This window comes from Lithobates pipiens, unplaced genomic scaffold (assembly GCF_037356315.1).
Source record: "Lithobates pipiens isolate NorthernLeopardFrog02 unplaced genomic scaffold, aLitPip1_a1.2 Scaffold_8, whole genome shotgun sequence".
Taxonomy (NCBI): domain Eukaryota; kingdom Metazoa; phylum Chordata; class Amphibia; order Anura; family Ranidae; genus Lithobates; species Lithobates pipiens.
In genome coordinates, this window is record NW_027507903.1 from 7,455,035 (window position 1) to 7,465,627 (window position 10,593).

General features: G+C 44.8%; 1 protein-coding gene across 3 annotated transcripts in view; it reads right to left on the minus strand.

The window, feature by feature from the left end:
• SMAD3 (SMAD family member 3) overlaps positions 1-9,968 on the minus strand; it is a 202,729-nt gene extending 192,761 nt beyond the window's left edge. Inside the window, exon 1 of one of the 3 annotated variants that reach the window (XM_077470343.1) lies at positions 9,655-9,968. In XM_077470343.1, the coding sequence (XP_077326469.1) occupies positions 9,655-9,860 (206 nt within the window). In that variant the 5' untranslated portion in view covers positions 9,861-9,968. Of the gene's footprint in view, positions 1-8,407; positions 8,535-9,654 lie in introns of those variants that run through there. The other 2 variants (XM_077470342.1, XM_077470341.1) reach the window with 2 other exon arrangements.
• Positions 9,969-10,593: the final 625 nt, after the last annotated feature.

Genomic DNA, 10,593 nt, shown 5'->3' on the forward strand with positions numbered 1-10,593 from the left:
ACAGAGCAGCCTGGCCCCTCCTCTTCTCAGGTCCCCCCGGCAGCGCTCCTGGCCCCTCCCTCCTGTTGAGTGGCCCCCACAGCAAGCAGCTTGCTATGGGGAGCACCTGAGCTGAGCCACAGTTCCCTGTGTCCATTCAGACACGGATCCGTGGCTCGGCGCCGCTACCCCTCTCTCTCCTCATTGGCTCACTGGCTGTGATTGACAGCCAATGGCTGCCACTGCTGGGAGGAGGGAGTGTCCCCGGAGCCCAGAGAGCCAAGGCTCTCACGCACATTGCTGGATCGAGATGGGGCTCAGGTATTGGGGGGAGGGTCGGTCTGAGGGGGGGGGGGGGGGGGGAGCTGCATGTAGAAGGTTTTTTTTTTTGTTTACTTTTACGCATAGAATAAATGAAGGTAAAACGTTCAGCCTTTACAGCCACTTTAAGGGCTTGTTGTTCACGGTAGATTTGGTCTCCGCGTTCGGATCGCTCTCCAGAGAGCATTTGACTGGCGGCGAGGAAGCGCCGTATCGTCTCCTCTCTGCCTGCTTTAACCCCTTCGATCGGCACGGTTTGCGTTTGGTGTATTTAAATCTGCTAGTACATCTAAACACTCCCCCCCCCCCCCCGACTGACCATGCTGCTGTGCCTCCTGTGCTCATTCCTCCAGAGTTTTGTATTATTAATACGGGTGCGTTACTGGCCGGATCGCCAGGTAAAAACAGAGTGGGGGAAAAATGCCTAAAAAAAGAAAAGTTTATGCAGCCGCCACATCTAATGACTGTTAAGCTGCAATATATGACGATTCCCGTTTTGGGTTTAATACCGCTTTGAAGCGGATAGTAAAGGTTCGTGTTTTTTTTTTAAAATACCAAACACGTTATACTTACCTCCTCTGTGCAAGAGTTTTGCACAGAGTGGCCCCCGATCCTCCTGTTCTGGGGTCCCCCAGCGGCGCTCGTGGCTCCTCCCTGCATCGAGTGCCCCCCCTCCACCTCGCCGACACAGAGAGCAGGACTTGGCCCCCCCCCCTGGCTCCCGTGTCATTGGATTTGATTGACGGCAGCGGGAGCCGATGGCTCCTGCTGCTATCAATCTATCCAAGGAGGACCCGAGAGAGCGGCTGGAGCTGCTGGGCTCGTCCCCCCGTCGCTGGAACGATCGCGGTCAGGTGAGTAAAAGGGGGGCTCTGGGGGGCTTCTGCACTACAGAAGGTTTTTCACCTTAATGCATAGAATGCAAACCTTAACAAGCATATAACCCTTGCCGTTTTGGGGGCGGGGCTTTAGATCTGCCTGTAGTGCGCCCCTCGCACCCCTCGCACGCTCTGTTCCATTATCTGTATAACACACCGACTTGATCCCTGGTGTGTGGGGTCAGGGTGGTATTAGATGTACCCAATGACATAAGAGGAGGAAATTCCTTCATCTGGATTAGAGTCGAGGTGAAAATGGGTAAATAGCAGCTTTACAACCTGGACTATTTCCAGTGCTGATCCCTATCACCGCCCCCCTACCCCCCCTCCATCACATATCCCTATACATGTACTCGCATGCCCTCCCCCCCCCCCCAGGTTCTTCAACTAGCATATTATGGGATGGTTTGTGATTTTCACTCTTAGTAGAAGCTGACCCGTCCTCGCTACAATCCTCCCATCACGTGCCGCAGACGTTTCTAGTGCCTCTCATTGCTGTCCCTTCTGAAAAGCAATTCGCAGTGGACTTCTTTTTAGAGGGTGTTTGAAAGGAGGTGAGGGGGGGGCTTTACTCAGAGGAACGGGTCACGTTTGGCGGCCATGTTGCGCATCAATTTAATTTGTTTCTGAAGCATCTGTACAGCCCTGAGCAGCTGCTTCTCCTTCAGATGGGCAGTTGGGTGGGGGGTAAAACCATAGCTAGTGTGCTGCAAAAGTGTACATTGCAAGGGGTTTCAGGGTGCTTGCAGAGCATCCCCATTCATACGAAAAGCAACTAGGGGGATAACTGCCATCACAGCGGCAAAGCTTTGCGGCTATAGCATGAGCACACCATGTCTACGGCTAAAGGGGGAGTTGGGGGCGGTAAAAACTCAGCTCACTGAAGGGTCACAATCACTGCACACAATGACCAGTATGGCTCCATAACGATGACCCAATGACCAGTACGGCTCCATAACGATGACCCAATGACCAGTATGGCTCCATAACGATTACACCACGACCAGTAATTTTAATATACAAATACCGTACTGGTGACCCCGCAATAGGGATAAAACTTTTTTTGCGGAAGGGAGTTTAACAAGACTCGTGGCCACTCATTAAAATAGGAAGAAAAGAGGTTTAACCTTAAACTATGTAGAGGGTTCTTTACTGTAAGAGCGGCCAGGATGTGGAATTCCCTTCCACAGGCGGTGGTCTCAGCGGGGAGCATCGATAGTTTAAAAAAACTATTAGATAAGCACCTGAATGACCGCAACATACAGGGATATACAATGTAATACTGACATATAATCACACACATAGGTTGGACTTGATGGACTTGTGTCTTTTTTCAGCCTCCCCTATTATGTAATGCTATGGCTCTACAATGATGACATAATGGCCAGTATGGCTCCAGAATGATGACCAGTATGGCTCCAGAATGATGACCAGTATGGCTTCAGAATAATGACCAGTATGGCTCCAGAATAATGACCAGTATGGCTCCAGAAAGATGACACAATGACCGGTATGGCTCCATAATGATGACCAGTATGGCTAAATAATGATGACACAATGACCAGCAGGGCTCCAAAATGATATCCCATTGACCAGTATGGCTCCAGAATGATGACCAGTATGGCTCCATAATGATGACCCAATGACCAGTAGGGCTCCAAAATGATGTCCCATTGACCAGTATGGCTCCATAATGATGACCCAATGAGCAGTATGGCTCCATAATGATGACACAATGACCAGTATGGCTCCATAATGATGACCAGTATGGCTCCAAAATTATGACCCAATGACCAGTATGGCTCCATAATGATGACACAATGACCAGTATGGCTCCATAATGATGACCCGTATGGCTCCATAATGATGACCCAATGACCAGTAGGGCTCCAAAATGATGTCCCATTGACCAGTATGGCTCCATAATGATGACCCAATGACCAGTATGGCTCCATAATGATGAAACGTATGGCTCCATAATGATGACCCAATGACCAGTATGGCTCCATAATGATGAAACGTATGGCTCCATAATGATGACACAATGACCAGTATGGTTCCATAATGATGAAAGGTATGGCTCCATAATGATGACACAATGGCCAGTATGGCTCCATAATGATGACCCAATGACCAGTATGGCTCCAGAATGATGACACAGTGGCTCTAAAGGTCACTCTCACTTCAGTAGTCCCATAGAAATGCTGCAGTCAATTCCTGTTATTGTTCTCCATGTGAATTGATTGCATTGTGTGCGATGTCTTCTTTCCTGTCTATCCTGTCCTCACTCTATGACTCCTCATAACCTTCAAACTGAACTGTTTGTTTTAAAGCAAAACTTCACTTTGGAGTGAAAGTTCTGCTCATCCTCCTTCAAAGCAGGGATGAGAAACTTAGAGATCAGTTAGTAAAAGCGGCACACACATTTAACCCCTTGATCTCACCTAGATGTTAACCCCTTCCCAGCCAGCGTCATTAGTACAGTGACAGTGTATATTATTATCACTGTTCACTGTATTAGTGTCACTGGTGATGTCATTGACAGTTTATTCAGTCCCCCCCCCCCCCCAGCATCAGTTAGTGTCATATTGTCTGCCACACTACTGCAGTTATAAGTCGCTGATCACTGCCATTAGTAGTGTAAAAAAAAAAAATACATTCCAGTATATATCCTATTATTTGTAGATGCTCTAACCTTCACACAAACCCATCATATATACATATACTGTGATTTTTTATTTATTTTTTACCAAAAACATTTTGGCCAAAATGTATGAAGAAATTCGATTTTTTTTTTTTGTTTTTTTATTGGATATCTTTTATAGTAAAAAGTTAAAAATATTGTTTTTTCACCCCCCCAAAAAAATTTTTTTTTAGCAAAAAATAAAAAGACGCTGAGGTGATCAAATACCACCAAAAGAAAGCTCTATATGTGGGGAAAAAAATATATCAATTTTATTTGGGTACATCTTTGCATGACTGCACAATTACCAGTTAAAGTAGCACAGTGCCGAATAGCAAAAAAAGGGCCTGGTCATGAAGGGGGGGTACATTTTTCCAGAGGTCAAGTGGTTAAAGAAGAAATCCAGATGTGGATATTTTTTTCATAGAATGTACAATGGTCCAGCTTGGACCAACTATATTTTACTATCCATAGATGACACTTTAAAAGCCTTTACAGGTTACCCCTTTAGATGTACAGAGGAGGTCTGGTGCGAGAATTACTGCCCATGACCTGACGTTCGCGGCGATACCTCACATGTGTGGGATGATCGCTGTTTGCGCGCGTGCGGGAACTGACACATGCCTTCGCCCGGATTGGGGTTTCTTGGGAAATCCCCGCCCCTCCTCTTCATCTTGTCCAATCAGAGAATGCCTTTTATTCATTACAAAAAAAAATACAGGATGTTCTGTGAATGGTGACAGTGCCCCCTGTGGTCAGTGTGTAGAAGGGAAGCTGCACAGCACAGAACCCCCGAAAATCCCAGCTATCACTGTAGTAGCGCCGACTACTACAGTGATTGTCAGCTCCCCGACCGCCCCTTTAGGTAGGAGATAGACTGACTTACATCGTGCTAAGTTGGATATCTATTTTATTTATTTTTTTCAAAACAGAGACTCTAAAGAATATAATGACAATCATTGCAATATTTTATGTCACATTGTTGTTGTCTTTCAAACTCAATTTTTGGGGAAAAAATACACTAAATAAAAAAATAAAAAAAATAAAGAAAGCACAATAGTTACCCCATTTTTTTTTTTTCGTATAATGTGGAAGATGATATTATGCTGAGTAATTAAAAAAAAAAAACACACAATAGTAACCCCAACTTTTTAGTATAATGTGAAAGATGATGTTATGCACAGTAAAAAATAATTAAAAAAAAACACACACACACACATACAATAGTTACCCCAATATTTTTGTATAATGTAGAAGATGATGTTACGCTGTGCAATAAAACAAAAAAAATAAAAAAAACACAATAGTAACCCCAACTTTTTAGTATACCGTGAAAGATGATGTTACGCACAATAAATAATAATAAAAAATAAATAAAAAAACACAATAGCTATCCCAATTTTTTTTTTTTTGTATAATATGAAAGATTATATTACGCCGCGTAAATAAAAAAAACACAATAGTTACCGCATTTTTTTTTGTATAATGTGAAAGATGATGTTACGCTGAGTAAATAAATAAATTAATTTAAAAACACAATTGTAACCCCAACTTTTTAGTATAATGTGAAAGATGATATTACGCACAGTAAAATAAAAAAAAATAAAAAAACACAATAGTTATCCCAATTTTTTTGTAAAATATAAAAGATTACTTCACGCCGAGTAAATAAAAAACACAATAGTTACCCCAATTTTTTTTGTATAATGTGAAAGATGATGTTATGCTGTGTAAATAAATAAATAAATAAATTTAAAAACACAATTGTAACCCCAACTTTTTAGTATAATGTGAAAGATGATGTTACACCGAGTAAATAAACAAAAAAAAAAAAAACACAATAGTTACCCCAATTTTTTTGTATAATGTGAACGATGATGTAACGCTGAATAAATAAAAAAAATACATAATAGTTACCCCTATTTCTTTTTTATAATGTGAAAGATGATGTTACGCGCAGTAAAAAAAAGAAAAAAAAAAAAAAAAAGCACAATAGTTATCCCAGTTTTTTTTTTGTATAATATAAAAGATGATGTTACGCCAAGTAAATAGATACCTAACATGTCATGGTTTAAAATTGTGCACACTCATGGAATTGGCGACAAATGACGCTACTTAAAAAGTGCCATACACGACACTTTAAACATTTTTACAGGTGACCAGTTTTGCGTTAAAGAGGAGGTCTAGTGCTAGAATTATTGCTCTCGCTCTAACGATCGTGGCGATTCCTCACATGTGTGGTTTGTACATCGTTTACATATGCAAGCGCTTCTGCGCGCGACCACGTAGGGATAGGGCACTTTAAAAAAAAAAAAAAAAATTCTTATTTTATTTTACTTTTTATTTTTACACTGTCCCTTTATTTTATTTTATCAATTTTATACCTATTACAAGTAATTTAAACATCCCTTGTAATAGTCACAAGCAGGGCAGAGCCCCAAATCTCTCATTTACCATTAAAAGCAAAAGAAAATTTTTTTTTTTTTTTTTACATTGACTTTAAAAATAAAAAATAAAATAATTTTTGCCCGAGAACAGGAAGTGACGTCAGAGGTTGCTCTGGTCCTCCAAGGGGCATAGAGCGGAGTGGGGACTATCTTCCCCTCACTCAACTTGCTCTCCGGACCCCTCCCCCCCCCTCCCCCCAAAAAAGGAAACTTTGTATCTATTTAGGATGTCCTCCCCAGAAATGTATCCATATTATCCATTACAATGTTTCCAGTAGGGCTGAAACAACTAATCGATTAATCGACAACTAATCGATTATTAAATTAATCGATTAATATTTTCATAATCGATTAATCGGCCAGTAACAAAATGGGGTTAAAGTTAATGAGTCTGATGATATTTACCAGATTGACCCTTTAATAGTATCTATCTCCTCTAATAGTATATACAGTATATGTCCTCTAACAGTATAAAAAGTATATCTCCTCTAATAGTATATACAGTATATAGCATATAATAGTATATACAGTATATCCCCTCTAATAGCATATACAGTATATCCCCTCTAATAGTATATGCAGTATATAGCCTATAATAGTATATACAGTACATCTCTTCTAATATATACAGTATATCTCTCTAGTATATACATTATATCTCTCCTCTAATAGTATATAGCCTATAATAGTATATACAGTACATCTCTTCTAATAGTATATACAGTATATCTCCTCTAATAGTTTATACAGTATATATCCCCTCTAATATATACAGTATATCTCTTCTGTCTGTTATTCTCAGAGTGGATACGATATTTTGCTCCCTAACCATATAGTTTTTTATTTATATTTGCCACTGCATATAGGAGATATTTAAGAATAAATTGCCTTTTCTAAAACTTTACATATTAACTAAATTAGACACCACACCTTTTTTTAAGGTTATTAACCGATTAATCGATTAATCGAAACAATAATCGACCAACTAATCGATTATGAAAATAATCGTTACTTGCAGCCCTAGTTTCCAGGGATGATCACATGAAGACAAAGTAGCTCTTGGGGCCCTTTCACGCTGCTCTGTAGCAAATGCGTTTTTACGGTGATTTTGCTGCGCTTCGGATGCCTGTGAGTTTCTGGTGCGTTTTTGGGTTGCCTGCACCTGTGAAAAACGGACATGAAGACTCAAAAAAAAAAAACGCAAATCGCGCTACGTTTTCTTACTGTAATTTCCATTGATTTCAATGGGAAGATATGTTTTTGTTGCGGTTTTTCAAAACCGCACCAAAAAAGATGCAGCAGGCAGGACTATTTAAAACGCACCGCACCTCTAACGCAGTGCTGTGAACCGGCCCATAGGATTTAGGGTTGGTTCACACCACAAAAACGCACTCTCGTTTCCGGATGCATTTCTGCATGCGCATTTTTAATGCATTATTGGCGTTTTCCATGCATTTTTGATGCGTTTCCAGAAGCATTCAATGTGCTTTTTTACTTATTTTTTTCCTTTTTTTTTTTTTTTGCACTGGCGTCTGGTGTGTTTTTGATGCATTCCAATGAATTCCGGTGCGTTTTTGATGCCTTTTACCGCGTTCCAGTGAAGGAAAAATGCAGCGTGTTCTACTTTATTTTTTTCTGGAACTGGAACACCCTGGAGCTGACCGCACTGGTGTGAACTACGCCGTTGGAAGCCATATAACCGACTTTACATGCGTTGTGACGCAGAACAAAAAAAAACGCACTGGACTGCATGTGGTGTGAACTGGGTTTAAAGAGAAAAACACTGAGAAAATGAATGCGTGAAAGAGCCCTAAACTGGAAGTGTCACTTCCCCGGGACCCAACCACTCATGACAGAGTATTAGACAGGGATACGCGGAATACGACCAATCACAGCACATATAACACATTTGGGGGAGGGAAGAAAATAACACTACAGGGTCCAATCACAACAAAGGAACAATAAGCTGCAGTGTCACTTCTTTAGCCACCTCCCCCGTCTCAGGCTCCTCCCCTGACCTGGGTATAGTGATACACTACTAGGTGGAGATGCTCTGGGCGGTGAAGCCCCTCCCCCCGGTCTCAGGCCCCTCCCCTCACCTGGGTATGGTGATACACTTGGTGGAGATGCTCTGGGCGGTGAGGCCCCTCCCCCCGGTCCCAGGCTCCTCCCCTCACCTGGGTATGGTGATACACTTGGTGGAGATGCTCTGGGTGGTGAGGCCCCTCCCCCGGTCTCAGGCCCCTCCCCTCACCTGGGTATGGTGATACACTTGGTGGAGATGCTCTGGGCAGTGAAGCCCCTCCCCCCGGTCTAAGGCTCCTCCCCTCACCTGGGTATAGTGATACACTTGGAGATGCTCTGGGTGGTGAGGCCCCTCCCCCCGGTCTCAGGCTCCTCCCCTCACCTGGGTATGGTGATACACTTGGTGGAGATGCTCTGGGCGGTGAGGCCCCTCCCCCCGTCTCAGGCTCCTCCCCTGACCTGGGTATAGTGATATGCTTGGTGGAGATGCTCTGGGTGGTGAAGCCCCTCCCCCGGTCTCAGGCTCCTCCCCTCACCTGGGTATAGTGATACACTAGGTGGAGATGCTCTGGGTGGTGAGGCCCCTCCCCCGGTCTCAGGCTCCTCCCCTCACCTGGGTATGGTGATACACTTGGTGGAGATGCTCTGGGCGGTGAAGCCCCTCCCCCCGGTCTCAGGCTCCTCCCCTCACCTGGGTATAGTGATACACTTGGTGGAGATGCTCTGGGCGGTGAGGCCCCTCCCCCCGGTCTCAGGCTCCTCCCCTCACCTGGGTATAGTGATACACTTGGTGGAGATTGGAGATGCTCTGGGCGGTGAAGCCCCTCCCCCCGGTCTCAGGCTCCTCCCCTCACCTGGGTATAGTGATACACTTGGTGGAGATGCTCTGGGCGGTGAGGCCCCTCCCCCCGGTCTCAGGCTCCTCCCTCACCTGGGTATAGTGATACACTTGGTGGAGATGCTCTGGGCGGTGAGGCCCCTCCCCCCGGTCTCAGGCTCCTCCCCTCACCTGGGTATGGTGATACACTTGGTGGAGATGCTCTGGGTGGTGAGGCCCCTCCCCCCGGTCTCAGGCTCCTCCCCTCACCTGGGTATGGTGATACACTTGGTGGAGATGCTCTGGGTGGTGATGCCCCTCCCCCCGGTCTCAGGCTCCTCCCCTCACCTGGGTATGGTGATACACTTGGTGGAGATGCTCTGGGTGGTGAGGCCCCTCCCCCCGGTCTCAGGCTCCTCCCCTCACCTGGGTATGGTGATACACTTGGTGGAGATGCTCTGGGTGGTGATGCCCCTCCCCCCGGTCTCAGGCTCCTCCCCTCACCTGGGTATGGTGATACACTTGGTGGAGATGCTCTGGGTGGTCAGCGCTTTCTCCAGCTCCTCCAGCTGTCCGCTCTTCTTCAGCTTCTTCACCAAACTCTTCACCGCCTTCTCACACCACTTCTCCTCCTGGCCGTTCTGCTCGCCCTTCTTCCAGCCCAGAAGTCTCTTCACAATGGGGGGAGTGAAGGGCAGAATGGAGGACATGGCCGCCGCCACCAGCACCGCCGCCTCCCCCCGCACACAAGTGATCAGCGCCCGCTCTCCTCCCGGACTCTCCCCGCTCCGTCCCCCGAACCTTCTCCCCGCTTCTAACTTTTCTTCTTCACCAGCCGCGTCACCTCCCCTCCCTCTGCCAGGATTCCCCGCCCACCCACACCGCCACGCCCACCTTGTCCCCGGCAGACACCCCGCTAGCCCCGCCCCCTCCTCGGATTCATAGGCCGCGGGCGACACTGGGATGTGGCCAGAGGGGCGGGGCGGACGATGGGGGGATGGACACGGCACGGGGGATTCATCCGCCCGGTGACGCGGCTCGGTGGTCATTTCCCCGAGTGACAACGTGCGGAGCGACAACGTGCGGAGTGTGCGGGGACCGCCGCGGAGCCATCACTGCCCTTCATTTAAAGGGGAACTCCACCCTACAGATTATTATTATGTAGAGAATATCAATCACACACCGACCGACCGCTCCTCCCCCGTCTTCTGTACACAATTCTAAGAGTTCGCTTACATCTACTATTATTATTATTATTATTATTCACATTTGTATTATATAAAACTAATATCATTTTATTACAATAATAACAATTGTATAATATTTTTTTATATAATTTGTTTTCTTAATATTATTTGTATTATGTAATAATTATAATAATATACTAAAAATAATAATAAACTCTAATATATTAGTTATGACAATTACATATTATATATCTTT